This window comes from Sebastes umbrosus, chromosome 7, assembly GCF_015220745.1.
Source record: "Sebastes umbrosus isolate fSebUmb1 chromosome 7, fSebUmb1.pri, whole genome shotgun sequence".
Classification (NCBI taxonomy): Eukaryota; Metazoa; Chordata; class Actinopteri; order Perciformes; family Sebastidae; genus Sebastes; species Sebastes umbrosus.
The window spans coordinates 6,560,646-6,584,939 of record NC_051275.1 but is presented as its reverse complement, the minus strand read 5'-3'; the positions used below and the strand labels follow the sequence as shown (position 1 = coordinate 6,584,939).

Genomic DNA, 24,294 nt, shown 5'->3' with positions numbered 1-24,294 from the left:
ATATAAAAGCCATATTCACCATCTCATATATCAGAAAATTCATCACCTACGTTCAACGATATTACATTACATTGAGGAAAAAGGGAAGAAGAAATATTTAATACTTGTGCAATAAATTGGGTTTAAAACACCCTTCTAAATAATATTATTTATATCAAATCCTAATATGGAAAAAGGACACCTGTTGTAGAACATTTTTTCATTTTTACAAATATGTGTCAGAATATACACCGATCAGCCATAACATTAAGACCACTGACAGGTGAAGTGAATAACATTGACTATGTCGTTACAATGGCTCCTGGCAGTGGGTGGGATATATTAGGCAGCAAGTGAACATTTTAAACTTTGAACTTTGTGTTGGAAGCAGAAAAAATGGGCCAGCGTAAGAATGTGAGTGACTTTGACAAGGACCAAATTGTGATGGCTAGACGACTGGGTCAGAGCATCTCCAAAACTGCAGCTCTTGTGGGATGTTCCCGGTCTGCAGAGGTCAAGACCTACCAAAAGTGGTCCAAGGAAGGAAAAACCGGGGAGCCGGTGACAGGGTCAGACCCGCGGCTCATTGATGCACGTGGGGAGTGAAGGCTGGCCCGTGTTGTCTGATCCAATAGAAGAGCTACTGGAGCTCACATTGCTGAAAAAGTTAATGCTGGTTCCAATAGAAAGGTGTCAGAACACACAGCGCATCGCAGTTTGTTGCGTATGGAGCTGCGTAGCCGCAGACCGGTCAGGGTGCCCATGTTGTCCTAATGTTATGGCTGATTGGTGTATAAATGTAACTGTGTAGAGCCATGATAGTACAAAATAAACACACTACCTAACAGCAGTCAGGGTACCGTTGGCTATGACATGGAGGTCTGTTTGACCCTCAAAGGACATGCCTCCCCAGACCATCACTGACCCACCGCCAAACCGGTCATGCTGGATGATGTTACAGGCAGCATAACGTTCACCACTGCGTCTCCAGACTCTTTCACGCCTGTCACATGTGCTCAGTGTGAACCTGCTCTCATCTGTGAAGAGAACGGGGCGCCAATGGCGGACCTGCCAATTCTGGTGTTCTCTGGCGAATTCCAATCAAGCTGCACGGTGCTTGACTGTGAGAACAGGTCCCATTAGAGGACGTCGGGCCCTCACGCCACCGTCATGGAGTCTGGTTCTGACAGTCTGGTCAGAAACATGCTCACCAGTAGCATGCTGGAGGTCATTTTGTAGGGCTCTGGCAGTGCTCCTCCTGTTCCTCCTCACACAAAGGAGCAGATACCGTATGGATGTGCCATCCTGGAGGCGCTGGACTACCTGTGCAACCTGATTGGGCTGCAGGTACCGCCTCATGCTACAAGTAGTGACAAGGACACTAGCAGAACACAAAACTAGAGAAGAATCTGTCAGGAAGGATGAGGAGAGAGCAACTGTTTGTGACCACATGCAAAACCATTCCCTTTTTGGGGGTTGTCTTGCTGTTGCCTCTCCATTGACACCTGTTGTCACTTTCATTTGCACCAAAGCAGCTGAAAGTGATTCACAATCACTTGTGTTTCCTAAATGGACAGATTGATATCCCTGACGTTTAACTGACTTGCTGTTATACTGTGATGATTAAGTGTTCTCTTAATTACCTCCGTCAAGGCTGAAGGCCTAGGAAAGAGGTTATGTTTTCACCGGCATTGGTTTGTTTGTTGGTTTGTCCGTTTGGAGGATTACTCCAAAAGTCCACAAAGAATTTTAATGACATTTTGGTGGCGATCCGGATCATGATCCGGCTTCGGGAATTTTTTTTTAGAACTCCGCTCAGCCTGTGCATTAGACACCACAGGCTTTAAGACATGCACAGTGTAACTGATGACGCGTTCATGACTTTCATTCTGCCTGCAGAGAGAGAGAGTGTGGAGGGGGAGGACACCTGTAGATTCTGCGTTTTTTCCACATTAAATTCGGTGAAATTACAGTTGACTTTGACCAAAGCACACTTGGTGATTGTTGGAAAGAGTAGCAACGACGGTTTAGGTGAGTTTTATTTTGTTTCTGTCCAGTTTGAATGAAGTTGCTGATCTCAACATAAACAAAAACACAGGTGGATAAGAGGGGGGGCGGAGGTCTGCGCCCTCCGAGTGCCATTCTAGTTTTTTTTGAGCGGTGTGTATATATTTTCACTCTCTAGACTCATGCCCAGAGGTCTGAGTCAAGAGTATGAGATCAAACATATTCTCTAAAACAAATAATAGTGGCTGTACTATGATGGCTCTTCCTATATATAGGTTACATTTATACATCTTTTTAAAAATGAAAAAATGTTCTACAACGGGAGCCTTTTTCTATATTGGGATTTGATATAATGATTATATTTAGAAGGGTGTTTTAAACCCAATTTAGTATTAAATATTCTGCTTTCCTTTTTCCTCTACCTTAATGTAATATTTTTTAACATAGGCGATGGACTTTCTGATATACGAGATGAATATTGCATAAAATAACATGTTTGATATTTAGAAGTATGGCTTTTTTATTAGTTTTTATGTGCTTTATCAAATTGTGAATTGTTTATGGATGTTTTGGGATGAACTACACCAGCCATCATAGAGCTTGTCTCCCTATATTGTATAAATATAGGTGCGGTTTCCACTTTTTCAAACATTTTGACCTGACGAAGATCCAAGCAAGATCGAAACGTAGTCAATAAAAATACCGTGGCATGGAGTATTGTGCAGACGTTACCGACGCTGTTCTTTCAGCTTCGCACCTACATGGTGTGCGTGTAATTAATCTTCAACTATGAAAAAAAAAAAAGATATGAACATCTCCAGGCGTATACAATTGCATTTATTGTATAAAGACAAGAAGACAGCATGGGTAACGGGGTCATTATCAGATTTTCATTTTCAGGTAGAAAAAAATGAGTTTAACATCTGGATTTAACTACTGGACTCAATGAACATCAATCACAAAGGGATAAAAAAAGAAAACTGCACATACAACTACTCAGAGTGGCAAAATATTCTTCTCAATCAAAGACTTGAATTAACGCTTAAATACTACAGTATCAACACCTATAAAAAAATGTTCCATAATGTTTGAATTCTATCGGGAGTAAATAAAATGTGCTCACTCGGAAACTGAAAAATAAAGAGCAAGACAGAGGAGGGTGGGGGGGTGGGAGGTGTGTGAAGGTAAAAAGCATGCATTTTGTTCTTTGTTAAGCTTCTCAAAACAAGCAATTATTCAGGCCTTGCTGTATTTTTCCTGCCCTGTCACGTTTTCACGCTACGCATCCTAGAAATATACAATTACCTCTTTGAATCTGTAGGAAATGTGGAGTTTGCGGTTCGACAGACGTCCACATTGAATGCATAATGGATAACATTCATTAAATGTTTTGATACCTATCATCTACCACCTCACAGTCACTGCTTAGAGTAAGACTTCATTCAGTAAAAAAACTTGAAAAGACATCAACCTGTATACAGTTCGTGTGTACATTGATTGGTGAGGAATGAAGGCTACTGTGTTAACCCAGACAGAGACAGTTATGGTTGGGGACTTAATGTGAGGCTGTACAAAATCCATTTGCTGCAGAGGTCAGAGTGTTTAGGACACGGGTGGATGCAGGTACAGATGCGGAGCGAAGCTACTGGGAACCGGAAGATGAGCCTTGGCTGCCCTGTCCAGGGTAGCCGCCGTACTGGCTGTAATACTGGTTCCACTGGTTCTGGTTCTGGTAGTACTGCTGCCACTGCTGAGCGTACTGGGAGAGAGAAACAGAAAGCGAGCGAGCACAGTGGTGAGAGCATGTTTACACTTTTTATCTGCCCCTGCACATTTTGTTTTTGGCACAGTGGATGACTTTTAGAAGAAGGACGACTCTGCCCAAAGTCTATCTGTGAGTGTCACACATTAAATAGTAAAAGTGGGGGAAAATAATAAATAAAAATCGATTCAGCTATGATCACAACTACGTCACGCCGGTAGTTTTCGTTTTATTTTAGGATCATAGTATACACGGCTGTATGTAATCGGGAATATTAGTGGAATTTTCAATAGCCATGTCAACGGCTTAGTGGGAATATTGTCTTTTTCGGAATAAGGGCAAACACCGGAATATTTTGTGCATGCAGACATCGTCACTGTAAACGGGGCTATGAAACCAACTGGGGTTCTAGTAACGTAGCCAAGCACAAATTCATGTCCAATACCAGCTCTCTGCCTCCCTCACTCTCTTCTGCTTGATTTTCACACGTGTGCAAGAGGCGGTGTTAGTTTCATTGCCTACCTGCTGATATTGCTGGTTGTAGCTCTGTTGCTGCTGCTGCTGCTGCTGTTGCGGTGGCTGCGCTGGCTGTTGCTGGTGGTGGCTGTACGTCTGTGCAGCGGCGGGCGTCTGGCTGTAGCTCTGGCTGTATCCTGGGTACTGACTGTAGTTGCCGTAGTAATTCTGGTTGTAGCTGCCCTGGTTGTACCCTTGACTGTAGCTCTGGCTGTAGCCCTGGAGGTGAAGCAAGAATACATTCAATTACTATTGAATTTAGTTGGTTTTTTTTTTAAATTGTATACATAAAAAAGAGCATGTTAATTACCGGGCTGTATGCTGCCTTGGTGTAAGGGACCGGGCGATTGTAGCTTGCTCCTGACGGCTGGCTGCGGTTATACCCGGCGCGTGAATCAGAGCCTCCGTCGCGGTTGCTCCAACGGCTCTGGTTATAGCTGCCACGATTGTAGCCTACCAAACAAACAAAAATGACGTATTAGCAATATACATAACTTAACTGTAAACAATATACTAGCCATAGTTTTTCCACATTAAAATCACAGAACTGAGGAAGCGATCATACTACAGATTTACATAATCACAATCAATCAATAATCAAAATAAAAACGACATCTGCAGACTGCTCCACTCACTTCCTCTGTATCCACTGCCACTGTCTCCACTGCGGTTCTGGTAGCTGCCGCGGGCCCCATCGCGGTTGTCGTACCGCTGGAAGCTACCGCCGCCGCCGCCGCCGCCAGCGCTGCCGCCCCGGCCGCGGAACCCGCCCTGCCTGTTGTCAAAGCGTTTCTCAGGGGGCGGGCCAGCCTTGCGGCCCTCCTCATTGTACTGCTTCAGCAGACTTTCAGCCTCATCGCACTTGAGCTCAACAAACGTCACCGCCTCCAGGAAGTCGCAAGCCTCGGGGAGAGTAAAGTTGGCTTGGAGAGTGACAGAGGTGACCACAGGAGGAGGAGGAGGAGGAGGAGGAGAGAGAGACAGCCCATCCAGCGAGAGACGGATGGAGAGGCAGAGAGAGAAAGAGAGGGGGAGGGGATTGTAGTGAAGACCAGAGCAGCCACACCACCGGGAGACAAAATGAAAACATAATTAGGACCATACAGAGGCAGTGGGAATCATAGAGAAACTAAGAGCAGATAGATGAAAGCAGATGGCAGGGTAAAGGGAACAAACGCCACCTCCAGGGGAACATGGAGGAAGCATTTGCTTAAGCAGACAAAGGAGAGGGGGGATTTCAGTAGAGGTGGGAAGGGGGACAAAAGGGACAACTAGAAGGTTGGTGAGAAGAGGAAACAGCACTGCAAACCAAGGACAGCTGATGTAATGCTGTTACAAATTAACTTCCAACAACTTCAGCACGTGACTGCTTGTAAAGTTTGCTATTTGGAAACGTCCCTTTCAGGGAAAGCAAATTGCAGAATCTTAGCTCTACGATTACATGACCTCAACACGGCCCACATCTCAGTTTGCAGTGCATCAGAAGTAAGCTGTATGGCGAGTGGCAGATAGGGGGCAAAAATAAGGAAGAATCAAATTCATGTGGGCTGTTTTAAAAAAAATGTCCAGGTCTGATATCTGGCCAAAGGCTATGATGGGGGAAGGGGGGGGGGGGGGTAGGGGGCATCTTCCAAGTTTGATTTTAGAGACAACACATAGAAAAGTAAAAAAGTAGATCTGGTGTTTTATTTGTTGTTTCCACAGCATTCCTACCTTTCATTTCTAAAACAGCATGATCGGGCACATCCTTCCCCTGCTCATTGGTTTGCTTTAATGTTCGTTCTTTTAAATCCTCGTCCGTGGGACAAATTACAATAGCCTTGCGTTGAAAACCTTCAAAAGGACGCATTTTTCGTCTCCTTGCTGATCCATATACATTTGTCTAGCAATGGTGACAAGAAAGAAGTAGAAGCTTGTTTGTTATTGTTTACTTGTAATGGCTTTCCACTGGAAGGAAGCTGGAACCCTGCAATAATGAAGTGAGAGAGGTTTGGCTTGGATGTCAGTCTACGCTTTTTACTCAAGTTCTAGTGGCCTCTCGTCACTCCACAGACTTACCTCACAGTCAGTGCGTTCAGGTGCCCCAGTGGCCGCTGGGGAATGTTAATTATTGACATAAAAAGGGGGCCCCCCCACAAATGTTCAACCTGACTGTACTGTACATTAGCTCAGTAACTCAACATAGACATACGAGTTTCAGATCAATCGATAACAAAAAATAGATATTCAAGTAGTTACTGTGCTTACTCAAATATGTCTTCATGCAGTGACAATGTGCGGCTCGTAAATATGTTTTAAAAGTGTTATTGCTGGATTCTATTGTGAGCGATCGCTGATGTATCTATTATCTATGCCTTCGGATGATGAAATGTGTGACGCGCCGCTGTATTACCAGTAAAATTTAATCAATATTGATTCAGCTTATTAATTCAAGTACAGAAACAGAATACTGGTTGACATTCTTTGCAAAGTATTACATAAAGAAAAAAATATATGGTGAAAACAAAAACCACCACGCGCAAATTTAATATGCCATAAATTGTGATTTGCCATAAATAATGACATATTAGATGTTTTATTGGGTACATGGTGAAAAATATAATTATTCTATATCTTGCCATATAATAGTTCAGTTAGTAACCCGAGTATTAGTCATTACCGGGGCATTATGACATCGGACATGTTGCATAAAATGCAATCTACGCGTAAAAATTATTTGTGATTATTCCATCGCTACTCTCATTTGTCAAGCTTAGACTAACTTTCAATCGCCGTCTCTGGTCCACCATGTTGTAAAAACTATTCATATTCATCGACGCGTGTGTACTGACGTGCAGTGAGTCGAAACTTCGCTTTAAGAAATCAAAAACAAAACGTTTCATAACAAATCTTCGGATGTTTCAATGTTGCAGCTGGTTGCAATTCACAACAGGATGTTAATAACATAATTTACATGTTACATTCAGAATTCAAACTGCCACATATTTAGCACAAACCGGGCGGATGATAAGAATAAGGTCAGCGTCATACTGTGTCCTGTTATTCAAATAGAGCACTCGCTGGCACACTTTACCACTCGACAGAAAAAGTTTCTGCTCGGGCACGAAACTCAAAGCACCTGCTGCAAACAACCAACCAACCTCCCTGTTCAACGACAGCTACCAGTAGTTTCTACACCGACCAACAGATAATCAACACTGCATTATTCATTTTAGCATATCAGTAAAAGCAGTTCTATAGTAATGTCACGACTAACGTTTATATCGAAACAACATTGTGATAATCAGTGAATAAGATATTAAAGTACAAGTACCACCAAATCCTTCTACTTTCTTTCATTCGCTATCATTTCCATTAACAACGTCTACAAAATCAACTACATACATCTGACAATTCCTTGCTTTTTACAGAAAATTCTCTCCTTCTGAACCGGTCAAATTAAATCTTCGTTTTAGCACAACCGATCTCACACTTATAAACGAGAGCATGCTGCATCCAAAACTCGCTATTCTGACGGGGGCCACCCACACTTACCTCAACTTACCTGATTCTTCATACGGACTCTAGTCCCAGTCAAGACAACAACATACAGATATAACCTACCTGCACATACTCACAGTGTCCATTGAAAAGACAGTCCGCCATCAGACCCACCTACCTTTTTCACATTTGCTGAACACAAGGATCTAAAAATCTAAAAACTGTTAGTCATTACTTACCTTGAGGGTCAATTTATTAAAAAACACACTCAAAAGTTCCATGTATCTCACTTAAAAATAGCTTTTAAAAAAGCTATCAACTCTGTCTTATTAAAATTAGCAACGGAAGGTGTTTTTCTTACTCACCAGTCAGAGCTTACTTGTTTCTCAACATCTTTACATAGTCATGGTTTACTTGTACATTGTTGGAATTCACAAGACAAACAATACTGTATTATGACAAGAAATAGCAAGTGCAAATATACTGAGGGATGAAAACATGAAATATTCTGTCACTTATGAGAGCCATTAATCATTTTTCCTTTACAGTACAAGACAAGCAAGTGACAAGAGGGTGATCAATGCTTCTTCTACTCTATAATACACAGAGCCCCCCTGAAAGATAAATAAATAGTCCATTAGAGAGAGTGATCATCAGGGCACATTGACTGACTGTGGCGAGTATGAGAGCAGAGTGTGGGTGGGAGGGCAGTACCTGATCTAGGATGTAGTTGCGTCTCTTGCGGGCAGCGATCTCGATCAGCCTGTTCAGACACTGGGTGGCCTGCTGGATCAGAACATCCCAGCGCCCCGAGTAGTTTTTCTGGCGACGCAGACCCATCACCTGCAGAACAAATAGTCAAATAAGACAGAAATGTACTGTAACACCGTGTGAATGAGGGGGTGGCAGGAGTAAGAGGGGGAGTTACGCCACAGCACGCCAGTGAAATGCCAGCCCGGGCAATTTAGTCTTAGTGTCGGAAGAAAAATGTAACACATTTCTACTGTTAGAATATTTTATCACATTAATAATAACATTCTTAGTAGTAGTAGTATATTTATTCGGTTTTATAAAATAATTCATTCTCTGTTCAGTATTTTTTTATTATTATTATTATTGACATTAGGATTTAATTTGGATTAAATGTTTTGAATAATCATCTTGAGCGTGCCTCAGCATTTGACTGAGCTTTGAAGTAATCAAACTTTTAAGCTCTCTGCAAGCAACAGAGTTAAAGATAGGTGAATAAACAGTTATAAAAGAGTGTGTCATTTTATGTAAAATATTTACACATTAAAAAAATATATATATATATTTTGAATAGAAATGTCTCCTCTGTTCAAACAACAGCTTCCTTTTAAAAGTCTGTGCTGGTGCGACAATATCACAGCATTATGTTCCGATTAACCGTTTAACATTATTATCCTATCTTTAATATCACCATCCAAAAAGTATCCATAATGTTAACTACTCTTATGGAGCGCAGAGCAAAGTTTTGGTGTTTGGTTTTGGAGCATGCATATGGAGGGGGGGGGGGGGGGGGGGTTAGATCCATGGAAAGTAAATGGCAAACTGGTTTGTAATTAAGGATTTAACATTCACTCGTCACTCATGCTGATTAAAGGGGCTCAGGCAACTCCACCAGGCACAGCTCTAAATGCACAGTAGGGGGCAGATTCTAAAGATTATTTTCATAATATCTTAGATTAGGTTCAAATCACCTCAAAATTGGCGTAGGAAAAATCAATCGTCGATATGCGATCCGATCGTCAGTCAGTACAAGCCTAATGTGAATGTTTGTGTAGTATTAAGGGTGGCTGCCCAAACGCACCTTCATCTTGTCCATGATGGCGTTTGTTCCCAGGATGTTGTACTTCATCTCAGGGTTAGACTCTGCAAACTTCATGGCCCAAGTGGTCTTTCCACAGGCAGGCAGGCCGACCATCATCAAGATCTGAAACAAGGGAATGAAGAAAACAGGTTGATTTTACCCCCTAAGTTACTCCCCAAGACCAGTTCCTTATAAAATCAATTAAAACAAGAACTGATCTAAAATGAATTTTCTGTTGATCATTGTCAAATTCAAATTATATCGAGTAGGATTATAATATAAACGGAAATAAATAAAACCAAAATTTAAAAAGTCTAAGGAGGGGTAAATATGTCCGATAGGCACTGTACCTCATTGATTTGCTTGATTTATATTGCTTACTACACATTTGCTTTCTGATTCTATGTTTACTTTTGTTGATTACATTACTTTCATATTTGCTTGTAATGCTTATTGAAGTGAGATTCCTTCTATGGGCCTCTAGGATTTAAAAAAAAAAAAATCTATCATGTACAACTTGCTTCTTTTCTTTTCAGAGTATCTGCACATTTTTTAAAAACAAGTAATGACTTTTAAGACCCTTTTTAATACCTCTAAAAGGAAAAAATAATACCATTACTGCGGCAAAAGAAAAACAACAAATAATGGATGACAATGAAAAACAATGAAATATTCAGTGCACAATAGCCAACATAACTGCTTTCTCATTAATGAAACTGTAGTTGTATGGCAGTAGACCCAGTGCAAAGGAAAACAATGCATTTACCATCAAATATACATAAGAGTGCACTGTAGAGACAACTTGGGTGCAAACTGCAAACTCATCAGGGGTGAAGATGGGGAAGATTGTATTTTAATTTCCGCTTTAAAAAGTGGATTTAGTCCGTTTCAGCATGAGGATATATATATATATGTGGGAAAAAGTCACCCTAGAATTAATGTAATGTCACTGTTATAAAAGTAATGTAAGGGGGACATTGTGAGCATTTTTGTGAGCAGAAAAAGCTGCATATTGTTCTAGAATTTCAGCGCTGCCATACCTCGCAATCAGTTTTGATGGCAGGTCCCTTAGTGCCTCTGATCTTGTGCTCCATGTCGAGATCGTGGATGTAGGTGTATCCCTCTGGAGGGGGGAAGTACGGCTGCGGCTTCTGTCCAAAGTTAAACTCAACAGCACAGTTCTTCACCAGGACGTGAGGGAACAGGGCACGGCCTGCCAGCGCCTCCTTGGTTGTCTGGAAAGCCACTCCCAATGGCACTCCATTCTTGGAATAGCTGATCTCCACCTGGTCACCACTGTCAAAGTCCTAAAATAGGAAGGCATCATGAGTTTTACTTGTTAATACTGCACTGTCAACTACATGGGCAAAATAACACAAGAATTATGAGAAATTATTACCATAAATATTTGATAAACAAACAAAAAGAAACAGTTATAAATTAATCAAACTGAGGTCCATTTTAATAAATTGTTTTGCAATATAAAGGATGATAAGTCAGTTATATCAAATTATCCTTATACGGTGCTATTAAAAGAAGATAAAGTAGTTGAATTACTGTTGCCATTACTTACAATGTAACAGCCGATGACGTCGTTTTCACCAAACTTCTCGCCAAAGTCTGCAAACTTACAGTCAGCGGATTTCTTTCCTGTTCCTCCATATCCATAGGAAAATGGCTCCTCACCTAAAACAAGACAGAATGAAATGTTACTATTTTAAGCCACAGCTCTTCTTTGCAGCAAAGCTTCATTCATGTCAAACATCATCTTGATTGTTTGGGCAACTGCTCCTCTTACCAAGCTGAGTGCTGCTGTGGTTGATTGACCATCCAATTCTGACCACATGGGGATCTGGCTCACTACTGGGCAGGTGCTTTACAGGAATCTCCTCATTGATCTGAAGAATGGGCAGACAAATCAGGTAAAAAAAAAGCCTAGAGAAGACAGTCAGGGAATATCTAGTGCTGGATAACAGCAACAAGTCATCACATTGGAAGGTACTTAAACACGAGCTTAATCATCATGTTTTGTTTTGAATTTTGGTAGTAAAATCTCTGAAATTTGTGTTCAAAGTTAGGCAGTGTGGGATTTTAAAATCTTGCCCAGTGTTAGTTTTCAACAACTAAGTATGGTGCAAATATATGGTGCATACACTGACATCAAAAAGGCCAAAAGAGTAATGTAGTGCTTCAATGTAAAAGCATGCTGTATGTGAAAGAGGAACTATACCCTTTTTCAAAATTCATACGTTATTCCTGTTGTCTAAGACAGTCCAAAAAGTATTAATAAACATGCCAAATCTCTCCCAAATCCAAAAACTACAGTGCTAAAACTCAAACTTGTGATGTCATCATAGGGTATAAAGTGTGGAGCTGCTCCATAGACAATGAATAGGGCGAGATGTTCTAGATGACACAGAGAGCACCCAGGGGAATGTTCCAAGTATATGGGAACACTTTCTGTTTCATAATTGACAACACTACAGTAGAATAAAGCTTATTTGGGTATAAAAAAGAAAACAATCATTCTGTGGGTCCACAAAATCGGTCCATTCATTGTCTATGGAGCAGCTCCAGACTCTCTGGTTTCTGGCTTTGAGAGAGAGGAGCTCATGTTCACAAATATTAATTGAACTGTTCCCCTTTAATAGGATAAACAACATAGCTTAGCTGCTCATCCACGGTTTCAAAAATAACTAATACACTGAGCATGTTTTGTGTATCAGGAACCATTATGTCACATGTGGACACAGTAAACAGAAAGTTTATTTACAGTAGCTTAATGTTTCACCAGATGAAACATCTAGCTCTGTCAGAAAACTTAGCAACATCATCTCATTGGTTGTATGCGTGAAGCACGCGTCACCACCTTGACATTAGAGGAAGATACTTATTATTCATTACCTTCATCTCATAACACACGCGGCCCTCGGTGACACCATGTGTAGCTCGTGCTCCAGCCCACAGGTAAGCGAAGCCTTCGATGGTCAGTGGATAACCACTGTAGCGATCTCGGGACACTTTGAAATGCAGATCACAGTTGTCTGAAAAGAAGCCAAAACAGATTTTTTAAATGTATTTGCTTGTAAAAATACAACATGTCCAGCATTTTCAGTGCAAAACATGATATAGACATGTATGAATATAGTCTAAGCTATGCAACTGTATGAGGTAAGCACATAAAGTGTCATTTGAATCCACTTTGGCATCAAAATCAGTTATTACAATCAGTCAAAATCAGGGCTTCCAGTGGCCAACCGGCAGCCTCCCTGGATCCATTTGTCAGAGACTCCTCAGTCTATTTGGCATACACCTAACTACCAACACGTCATTGTAGAATGTACCAACACATTTTGCAGAGATATATCACCTCTGGTAAGGCACTTGGGGTTGCAGCACTGCAGGCTTTGGAGCAGGCTGAGGTAATAGTATCTAACACTTTGTCTTAAGGAGCTTGTGAGATGGGAGTCCACTCCTGAATTCACTTCTCTTCTTCTGATAAAAGGTGTAAACAGAGCACTAATTATCACTGCAGGTAACAGACAATCCTGCTGTGGCCACATTTTTCACAAGTAAGACATACTTGTTTTATCCTCTTACTTACATGTATCAATTGTTACAAGAGTGTCATCTATGTTCTCTTCCTCATCTTCAGCAGGGGGCTGTGGTGTGCGGGATCTGTAACAGCAGAGTATGACGTTAACAGCCACTTTCATTGACAAAGTTCATATAAATAGACCAGTCCCTTATTCTACTGTTGGTGTATAATACTACCAGCTAGAAGCCTAATGCAAAACAACACAAGTTTAGGATGAGCATACCTCTTCTCCTCGCGGTGCTCATAGTAGCCGTAGCTCCGGCCCTCTTCATATGGTCTCTTGCGGCCGTAGTGTCCACTTCTATCAGATTCTGCTTTGACTTGCTCAGCCCGACTTGCTCCATCCCCCTCGCCCTGAGGTTCTGTCCCACGACTATCCTCCTGTGTGTCTCGAGCAGGCTCGGGTTCATCTTCCATTTTGACCTCCACTTTGACTTCTAAAATGATAAATGAACAATGACAGTGAGCTACCCATCCAGTGTTACAACTGTACAACCAAGCTTAGTCGAAAAGGACAGCTTTGTAATAGATTATACATTATATATGTTAGTTTCAGTTTAAAAACTCTGTTTTTGCTGACAATGTAGTAAAGAGGTGTTTCTAATATTCTGTTCCCCTCCTGCCAGTAACTTGTAACGCCACAGTTAACTATGGTTGAATTTAGATAAACTGGGCTGTAAATATGTGTTACACCACTGTCAGTTCTAATGACCAAAATAAATATTCTGCTTACCCTTATCCATCAATGCCTCCCATTATAATCCAGATTTAATGTAATCAGGGTCATATATCCTCACCACACACCTGGGAGCTTTTATCTCAAAAACTGATCCATTCTTTGTCACTGCATCCGAGGGAACGCTAGCTAGCTAACAGTGGAAAAACTTGTGTGTCTCTACTTGATGATGTGTCGTGATTGGTGGGGTGATATTCAAACTTAACTGATCATTGAAATTATGCATTCAAATGTATGTGACTACTTGAGCATGTTTAGAAATAAAAATAACTTATAATGTAAATTACCAAAAATGTAATGTTTAAATAAACTCATAATTTGGCAGTACCTCCGCAGCCCACTAGATGTTGCTCTGAGGCACCCACTGGTTAAGAATACCTGGTTTATATAGCCAAATTTATTAGGTGAAGTTGCACTATTTGGAGTTGTCAGAGTCCTGCCCGTCTCATTTCTTGCACCATATTAGAACACACACACAAATCGAAAACCCCATCTTGACAATTTAGGGGAAGCAGGAAGCCACAGAGCAGAACAAATCCAACATGCTCTATGAGGTGACACTAATCACTGAGGCATTATGCCACCGATTAAATGGCATGATGTGTGTCTTAAATACTAGAAAAACTTTACTGTGTCTGCAGAGTTTGTCTCTCTCAACTATCAACTTTATTTATATCCTCACTACTCTGGTGGTGAACACTTTATGTGATAAATATCAAATCAAGGTGTTATTTTGTCTTAGTGACATTTGGAATTTACAGCATTTCACAAAATGTACCTTTGGGCAAAAACACTTTGTCTACAGGTCATGTTTAGTTGAACAACTGCTGAAAATCACCTGATTTGTTCTCAGCTGTCTCCTCTGGCTCCAGCACAGGCTTGGTCTCTTCCTCGGACATCATCTCGGATTTCTGGATATCAACATCTGCTGTGAAGTCAGGCATGCTGTGACCTGAGTCTGAAGTTTGTCGACTTTCATAAGGCTCGCCTTCTGCCTCCTCGTCCTCGTAGTAACCACCTGAATCTCGACCCTCATCTTCCTCTTGAGGGGCTTCACCATCACCATCAGCCTCGCCATCAGCCTCGCCATCATCCTCGGCATCATCGTCACCATCGCCTTCACCTTCAGCCTCGACAACATCTTCACCCTCGCCCTCATCTTCACCCTCGCCCTCATCTTCACCATAATCCTCAGCTACTTCTTCACCTAAAAAGGGGAGATCCAAAACTTTTACCTCTCAAGCTCGTACGAACTGAAAAATATAAACTCAATGCACTCTTGAAGAACTTGCATGATTTATTTGTACAGTTTGTTCTAAATTTAACTTCTCATCTGCAAGTTGATTTAGACCTCTTTATGTTAAATACACACAGATTGGTCAATTCTACACAATATCTGTGAAGAGCAATTTTTTCAGGGAATAAGCTTCATCAAAGGAGTCAGTCAATTTAGATCTAAAAGATGGCTATGTTACAAGTTAATGTTTGTATAGTGTGCACATAACTTCAAATCAGGCAAATAAAGCAGACCCTGTCATTGTTTCATGAAGCTTGGTTAATTGATAAACAATATAAATCTGAAGACAAAGGATTCTTAAGTTTAAATGCCACACACATCTGCACTAGAACTGCCTCTGCCTCACACACACTGAACTGCATTTCGTTGTCTCAGTACCTGAACTCTGTACAATGACAATAAAGTTAGATCTAATTTAATCAAAGTCTAATAGGAGAGCTAAACATATATTTAAAAATAGAATAGAAAGCTTTATTGTTATTCTATTAAATACAACGAGATTCCCAGTTGCCACTTCTGGTCAGTGCTCTAAAACAAATACTTGACAAGACTAAACGAGGCAGATAAAACTTATAACAGGTAAAACACGCACAGTTATAAAGCAAATAAAACAGGTAAAGTAGATGTAATAAATAAATATAAACAGAAGTGTTACACTAGAAGTATAAAATATAAAAATAGATGTAATGTTAACAGAGGTAATTGCACTTGTAAAATAGGTAGGGTAGATGTAATAAATAAAATGTAAACAAAGGTAGTTGCACTTGAGGTGGTGTATATTGCATCAAGGATATATTGCACAGACAAATGTCTTTCACATTCAAATCCAGCATCAGTGGGGCTTACCTTGTTGCTCTTGGGCATCCTCTGCATCCTCTCCATCATCGTCGTTGTCGTTATCCTGGCAGTAATCATCCTCCTTCTCTCCCTTCTCCCCAGGCTCTGAGGTATCACCCTGAGCGTCCGCCTCCTGCGCGGCTCTCAGCCTCTCCACCAGGTCAGCCTTCAGGCCTCTGGTTTCCAGGCCGCGGCGCTGGAGCTCCTCTTTCAGTTCGTTCACTTTCAGTTTCTTCACGTCAACACTCATCATGTATCTCCGGTGTTTGTTGCCTTTACTTGTTTGCTAACAACAAAACAGGAGGGGGGTGAAATGGTTAAGTAACGTTACAGCTCACAACACTGCGTCCAACTTTCAAATCGATATCTGATGGCGGCAGAGAGTCCCAGCAACACAGGCTACATCAGTTAGCAGGTTAGCTAGGCTAGCAGCGCTGGATAAACTGCACCATTTCACCTGGTTCCACTAAATCAATATAAGCCTTATAATATATACAACATATAGTATCGTGTTTATAACTACAGAGCTGTTTGAGAGTCGGTCATATCACTGGAATATGTGTAATTCACTTAAAGTTGTCGCTACGTGGCTAACGGTAGTAGCCTCGTTAGCATAGCTAGCTAACGGTAGTAGCCTCGTTAGCATGGCGCTATGCTAACGCACCGATGCAGCACCAGTAAGTTAACTTTAACTTGTAAACTATGCAAACTCCAAGCGTTGCTCTGTTTTGCACGCAGGTCTATTAGTCAGTGCACATTGTGCTGAGCGTATAACCTGGTTATGATGCATAATGAATAGATAACGTTGAGGCCTACCTTGTCTCCGGCTGGTTGCGCGGGTCAGCCGTGATGAGAGGTTGAGAGTGTCGCTGCTGCCCTCTAACGGCCGGAAACCACACACCTACAACCGGAAGTAAACAAGACCAGCCCATCTTCACCTGATACTCACAGGTTTATTCTGCTACTATTTAAACACCGAGGTGCACGTGTTGTGTCTACTAACAACACGTACGTTTGTAATAATTAGTTATATGTGAACAGCTGAATGTGAGGGGAAATAGACAGATTAGTTTAGTTTGTGTGCATATTGCTCATCTCGCACTTGGAACACTCCAAAGTGGGAAGTGATGCGGTGTTTACATTGAATGAATTCTGGGTAATGTAGTGTCATAAACCTACCCGCCTTATCACTTCCGCCCTAACACATCATATACTTACATCATTATTTACACACATCATATACTTACCTATATACTGTACGTATACTTATATATTAAATACTGTTCTTTTAATACATCCATGATCATATACAGTGGTGGAAAAAGTATACATACACATAAATGCTTCAATAATTATTATCCAATATTATAATATACATTATTCTGAAATGGGTCATTCTACGTAATAAGTAGGCCTACTTTTACTTTTGGTATTTAAATTATATTTTGATGCTAATACTTTTGTACGTTTACTTCAGTAGGCTAACATTTTCAATGTATGGCTTTTACTTGTATTAAAGTAGTAATACCACAGTGCAGTGGTGGAAAGTAACTAAGTATGTTTACTCAAGTACTACTGTACTTAATTTTAAATTTAAGGTACTTGTACTTGAGTATTTTATTCTCATGCCACTTTCTACTTCTACTCGACTACAGAGGGAAATCTTTTGCTTTTTACTCCACTACAATTATTTGACAGCTTTAGTTACTTGACAAATTCAGATTTTTACAAGTGCAGCTGAAAAGATTAGTCGATAAATCGATTGACAGAAAATGTATTTGCAACTACTTTGATAATTGTTTGATAAAAGTTTCTTGGTGCTTTTCAAATGTGAGGATTTTTTTTTATTATTATTATTTTGAGGTTTGGACTGTTGGTGTCACTTTGGGCTCTGAGTAATTGTGACAGCACTTCTCATTATTTTTGGAATTTTTATAAACCAAACAATCAATCGATTAATGGAGAAAATAATCAGTAGATTGATCGTTAATAAAAATAATCATTAGTTGCAGTCCTATACAAAATATTAAAAAATTAGCTCCACCTCAATAGACTACAACAGTACAATTCTGCTTACATTATTGCGAGTAATAATAATCTAATGATATATAATATATAATGGTAGGCACAGGGGACAATTTTCTGCATTGAGTACTATACATTGTCCTGATTATACCTTCATACTTTAACATTTTCAATGCATGACTTGTAACAGAGTATTTTTACAGTGTGGTATTAGTACTTTTCCTTAAGTAAGAATTCTTCCTCCATCACTACTTGTGTGCAAAGTGAAAAAAACTATTAACAGACAGTGTACCATTTTATTTGAGATCCTCCTTTTACAGTTGTCTTCACATCTAATGTACATGAACCATAAAAGTGATTTACAGTGTAAATACAACATGACGTGTCCATGAAACTGTAGGGGCAGACACTCTTAAAAATGATCCAATAATATGATTCGATGTTAGTTTGTCTTTGTTGTTCGTTTCTGGCCTTCAATCAAGTGCAAATTATTATTTCTATATCATCTAGGGTCACTCACAAATTGATGCATTGAAATGAAGAATGGAAGTCAGACCTTCCTAAGTGCTTAAGGTCAATGAAGATCACTGAAATAAAAAGATAAAGTAATATGCTGCCTGGAGCTGTTATAAAATATATTATCTTCAAGGATGTCATTTTGTTGTACATTTTATATACAGCCAACTTTATAATGAACATGCAAGATCAACCATAGAAATACACCATGAATATCATAGCAATCCCCCTTTACAACTAGTTGCTCAAAACATGAGCTAAGGACAGCACCCAAATCCATAGTGCACCGATATGTTATATATCCACCTCTTCCACCCAAATTAATGGACTGGGAATAGTGTGTGGAGCAGGGCTGTTATCATACTGTACATATGTCAGTACTATGTTTGTTCACACACAGACCAACAAACAGGGTCACGTCATATAGTAAAGAACTAAGTCAGTCACTTTTTGGTGGGAAGAGGAAAGGACAGCAGTTGCCTGTTGATCTCTCTGATCTGAGCATCTAGAGTCTCTGTGGTTAGCGTCAGTTCTCCTATTTGAGTCTGTAGGCTTGTGATGGTCTCGTTCTGCTCCTCCTCTTTGAGGCGAGAGTTAGCCGCCTGCCTGCTGTACTCCAGCACCATACATCCACCGCCAATGAGGAAGATGATTGCCTCCCCCAGCAACTCTGCACCCAGCTCTGCAGCCAAGTCCTCATTCAGCGGCTTAATGGTGGCGCCCCGAAAGCCCATGATCCGCATCTTCGTTCTCATCTCAACCCAGTGGTAAACTGTGAGGACAAAGAGCAAACGGTAGACAGTTCCAGTTAGACTTTCAATATGATCTTTGGATGTTGCTCACATTTGCACTTATGCTGCAGATGGTCTCAAAGTGAACAGTTTGAAATGCAAGTGAGAATGCAACGACATGCATGTGTTCACATACAGTTTGTATACAGTTTGCAATGTGCGATTGACTTTGTAGTGAGCTTAGAGCACACTAAACCTCTTAAGCACAGTTTGTTGCCATTAATTCAAATACGTCAGGAAACATTTTACACAAGATAAGATAAGATAAGATAAAATAAGATAAACCTTTTTTAATCCCCAGCAGGGAAATGCGGTTGTTGCAGCAGCACAAGGACAGCAATACAGATAAATAGAGAAAGTAAAACAACGAAATAACAAGAGGTATATAACACTAACATAAGAATAAAACACAAAATAGAATTACATAAGAGCATTGGAGACAAAAGTGACAAGTTAAAGTGACAGTAGAGTGATTAATGACGCAAAAATCAGTATAGAATAAAATGGTAAATTATGATATAGTATGGGCTATGAGATATAAGATGAAAGGTAGTAAAATAGTAGAACATAATATATATAGTATAGTACAGCAATATGATATAGAATAGAATATAAAATATACCACAGTATGGTATGGATATAAAAATACAATGTCTTAAAGGCGCCATGGTGCCTTTGTCCACGTTTCCATGTTATTGTCCAAAATATTCTAGCATTGACAAAGAGCTCAGTAAACACTTTAATTTAGTGTGAATAGTGTAAATCTTTTGAAAATGAATGCTGACTAGTTAGAGATAGGTAAGGCTAAATAGCACTGTATACAATTAGCTTTACCTTGTTATTTTGGTTGTGTTTAGTACGACTGAACTGGCAAATGTGTCTCAACAACAGAGCATAGCAGCTGGTTAACAATGGTTCATATTGTGGGGCAAAAGCCATTCAGACTGATGTCCTGTCCTGACAGTAAAGCAAAGGCTTCATGCAACTAGCTCAATGACACACAAGACCCGCCCTCTTCGAGTTTGCCTGGCTGCTATTGGTCAACTCGATGAACCCATGAAGATGATTGGATAAGCCGTCTTGACAACTACAATCTGATTGGTTGTCGCAGCCCTCCTGGTTTATCCCTCGTCCGGGTGTCTGACACCTACAATCTAGCGGTCACAGGTAGCCGTTAGCTCGGTTACTCACTCTGAGCCGGCGGCAGACAGATGTACGTCTTGAAGAACTCGCTTCTCCGGGCTCCCGCCTTTATTTGGTTCGCTACAGGCTTGCTCATCTGCCTCACTCCGAGGTAGAGGAGCTTGGCGATGGGGAAAGCACCGACTACCATCTTGGCGGAAACAGTTGACCAGCGTAGGGCGGGGAACGTGGAGGTGACGTCATGACGTTATATGATTGACAAGTCAGTCACACACCCGCCCACGTGTTTATGACGTGTGCAGTTCAGAAGGAAAACAGCATTATATTATATATTTTTTGTCATTATTTCACATTCACAAAAGTACACAGAAAGATTTTCTGTACATTTAGAAATTCTATAAAGCTTTTATTTATTTATTTTATAAATGAAATGCAACAGTAGGCTACATACAAACTATTCAGCACTCAACAAACCTCTATAGGCTATGTAAACTGTAAAATTATGGGAACTGCTGAACCCTTATTTATACTTTGTCTTTTTCTTTTTTTATACTTTATTTATCCCTTAATCCAACTGGCATATTTGTATTGTTAATGCACATGCAGGTCTGCAATAACAATTATTTATATATATATATAAACTGGGAAAATAAGTTCGAAAAATTGTGTTTGGTCGATTATTTCTCTGTTATGACAATGCTAATTGGCATTGTATTTTACATTGTTGGAAAGCCTGTTTATTTACCTTCACAATGATGTCCAGCTTGTAAGAATCATGCATTTGTGGGATGAGCTGCACAGCTGATTACGTGGGTAGCGCCCAAGAAAAATTTGCCAAAATGCTCTGCCAATGGTGAACAGTGTATTCTCCTGTTGGTACTGACTCTTGTTTTGAGTTGTTTGGTGGATTGGATGATTGAGCTCTCTATCAGTAACAAGGAACAAACAAGACATATTGGCTATTTTACACTTTATTCATTTAATACACCATCAGGAACCTCAGTAGCGGTGGAAGATCCATACGCAGCCACAACAGCCTGGCACCAACTACTCATGCTGGTCACCAACCTGGTCACACGTTGATGTGGGATGGCGTTCCATTCCTCAACCAGGATTCGTTGCAGGTCAGCCAACGAGGTTGTGTTGGTCACTCTAACACGTACAGCACGCCCAAGCTGATCCCACAAGTGTTGAATTGGGTTGAGGTCTGGACTCTCGGCAGGCCTTTACATTCTCTCTACTCCCACATTGTGGAGGTAGTCTGTGATAACCCTGGCTCTGTGGGGGCGAGCGTTGTCATCTTGGAGGATGAAGTTAGGTCCCAGATTGTGGAGATATGGGATCGCCACTGGCTGCAGAATCTCATTCCGATATCTCACTGCCTTGAGATGGCCTTCAATGATGACAAGCCTTGTTTTGCCAGTGAGGGACATGCCGCCCCACACCATGACACTGCCCCCACCAAAAGCTGTTACTCCATCGGTGCAACAATCAGCATAGCGTTCTCCGCGTCGTCTCCATACTTTGACCCTGCGATCCAACTTTTGCAGACAGAACCTGGACTCATCACTGAATATGACATTCCCCCACATGTTCAGGTTCCATTGTCTGTGTTCTTCGGTTTGGAGATGGTACCAGGGCTGACTCCAAATAATGCTGCAACTTGGTTTTGCGGAACACCAGCTTCAACTTGCCCTATCGCACGGGCCTTATCAAGATTAGATAAACGTGGCATGCCGATGCTTGGAGCAGACACCAAATGATCACTTTAGTAGGGCGCAGTACCTAGCAGGCACCATGCACACAGGTGCACCTGGAGCTCAAAACAAGAGTCAATACCAACAGGAGAATACACTGTTTACCATTGGCAGAGCATTTTGGCAAATTGTTCTTGGGCGCTACCCACATAATCAGCTGTGCTGCTCATCCCACAATTGCATGATCTTTACAAGTTGGACATCATTGTGAAGGTAAATAAACAGGCTTTCCAACCATGTAAAATACAATGCCAATTAGCATTGTAACAACAAAGAAATAATCCACCAAACACAACTTTCTGAACTTTTTTTTCCAAGTTAAAACGCCCACATGCGCAAGTAACAAGGCCAATCCTTTATTAGGTGACTCACCTTTTAAATAATGTGAACTTACGCAAATCTAAAGAACCTAGGTTGACACTTACGTTTCATTGGAAGAGTTCCATTTCATTTCACAATCGGTGATGCAGTGATACTGTAATATTGGGTAATGGGTAATGTTAGGTAATGATCTTTGTCTGACGTTAACACCAGCATTGATGACATAGGCCTATTGATCATTTTCCTAAATGGCAGTGGTGGAAGAAGAACTAAAGTATAAAAGTTAAAAGTTGGCCTACTCATTTTGCAGAATGGCCCATTTCAGAATAATATTGTGTTATTGTATTATAATAATAGATGCATTAATGCGTTCATCACTTTAATGTTGCAGCTGTTAAAAGAGGGGCTTATACTGCCAGGTAGCTTGTGAATTTCACCAATGGATCAAAGTCTTATCAATATCTATAATATTACATCATAATTTATTTGTTGATTACATTTTGTATTATGAATTTGAATCTGCAAAGTAACTACTAAACCTAACTAAATGTATCAAATAAATGTAGTGGAGAAAAAAGTAACTACAATATTTGCCTCTGAGATCCAGGGGAGTAGAAGTATAAAGTAGCAGAAAATGGAAATACTCAACTAAAGTACCTCAAAATTGTACTTAAGTACAGCACATGAGTACTTAGTTACTTTCCAATACTGCTAAACGGTCCTATCTGGTATAGGCATTAAAGGGGAACTACGTCCATTTTCAAAATTCATACATGTTATTATGGTCAAAGACAGTCCAAAAAATACTAGCAAACATGAACTCCCTCCTATAAATCCAAAGACTAGAGCGCTAAAACTCAAACTTGTGATGTTATAGGGTATAAAGTGTGGAGCTGCTCCATAGACAATGAATAGGGAGAGATGTTCTAGATGACACTGAGCGCACCCAGGGGAATATACCCAGGGTTATATGGAGTATATGGGTTCATTTTCTGTTTCACAACTGAGAACACTAGAATAAAGTTAATTTGGGTATAAAAATTGTGCATAGATAAATAAATAAATACATGCATAAACACATAAATCAATACATTCATTTAAAAGTAAATATAAAATAAATGCAAAAAGTATATAAATAATAAATGCAAAAATAAATACATAAATGAATAAATAAATAAATTAAAAAAATGTGGAAGTTGAACAGAAGAAGAAATACATGAGGGAATTAATATAAAGGTAAACATTTAAAAAAAAAAAAATTAAAAAAGAAATATCAATTTATTTCAGATTTTATCAATTAATTAATGACTAAATTTAATATTATTTTTGCTTACCTTTATAGGCTATTTATTTATTAAGACATTTATTTATTTATTAATTATTTTGGCAGGTTCCGCCCTCCATACCTTTTGAAATCTGAATCGAAGTGCACATAAACGTAATCATGTAAAACAAAATACGGTATGTTCATATTTGAGCATGTATGACTACTTGGATTTCTGCTGGGGTTGTAAAGCTGTCTATATCTTTTATGTGCCTATAATAAATCATGCAACATGTCGGCTACCTGCTCGTCAATCAAAAGGTGCCAGATCAGTCGCGCTGGTATACTTCACCTGGGCCAGCTGTGCAGAAACACCTGGCTCGGGTTACAGCAGAGAAAGAGAGAGAGAGAGAGAGAGAGAGAGAGAGAGAGAG

General features: G+C 40.2%; 2 protein-coding genes across 2 annotated transcripts; both read right to left on the bottom strand.

The window, feature by feature from the left end:
- Positions 1-2,802: 2,802 nt before the first annotated feature.
- On the bottom strand, positions 2,803-16,988 carry hnrnpul1 (heterogeneous nuclear ribonucleoprotein U-like 1). The gene is made up of 16 exons (XM_037774251.1): positions 16,860-16,988; positions 16,053-16,329; positions 14,748-15,116; positions 13,397-13,610; positions 13,180-13,253; positions 12,480-12,619; positions 11,374-11,473; positions 11,149-11,261; positions 10,616-10,882; positions 9,576-9,698; positions 8,459-8,587; positions 5,978-6,146; positions 4,900-5,187; positions 4,575-4,717; positions 4,271-4,483; positions 2,803-3,745 (listed from the first exon to the last, which is right to left on the bottom strand). The coding sequence occupies exons 2-16, from the start codon at positions 16,294-16,296 to the stop codon at positions 3,629-3,631; spliced, it is 2,703 nt and encodes a 900-aa protein (XP_037630179.1). The 5' UTR covers positions 16,297-16,329; positions 16,860-16,988; the 3' UTR covers positions 2,803-3,628.
- A 1,748-nt stretch (positions 16,989-18,736) lies between these two features.
- On the bottom strand, positions 18,737-20,758 carry opa3 (outer mitochondrial membrane lipid metabolism regulator OPA3). The gene is made up of 2 exons (XM_037774307.1): positions 20,567-20,758; positions 18,737-19,356 (listed from the first exon to the last, which is right to left on the bottom strand). Exons 1-2 carry the CDS (start codon positions 20,706-20,708, stop codon positions 19,028-19,030), a joined length of 471 nt encoding a protein of 156 aa, XP_037630235.1. The 5' UTR covers positions 20,709-20,758; the 3' UTR covers positions 18,737-19,027.
- Between the last annotated feature and the right edge of the window lie 3,536 nt (positions 20,759-24,294).

Coding starts and splice junctions, on each gene's coding strand:
- hnrnpul1 (XM_037774251.1), bottom strand. CDS start 16,296: ATGATGAGTGTTGACGTGAAGAAACTGAAAGTGAACGAACTGAAAGAG. Junction 5,188..5,977: donor TGCTGTTTTAGAAATGAAAG/GTAGGAATGCTG, acceptor TCACTCTCCAAG/CCAACTTTACTCTCCCCGAG. Junction 3,746..4,270: donor ACAACCAGCAATATCAGCAG/GTAGGCAATGAA, acceptor TCTCTCTCCCAG/TACGCTCAGCAGTGGCAGCA.
- opa3 (XM_037774307.1), bottom strand. CDS start 20,708: ATGGTAGTCGGTGCTTTCCCCATCGCCAAGCTCCTCTACCTCGGAGTG. Junction 19,357..20,566: donor CTGTCTGCCGCCGGCTCAGA/GTGAGTAACCGA, acceptor TTGTCCTCACAG/TTTACCACTGGGTTGAGATG.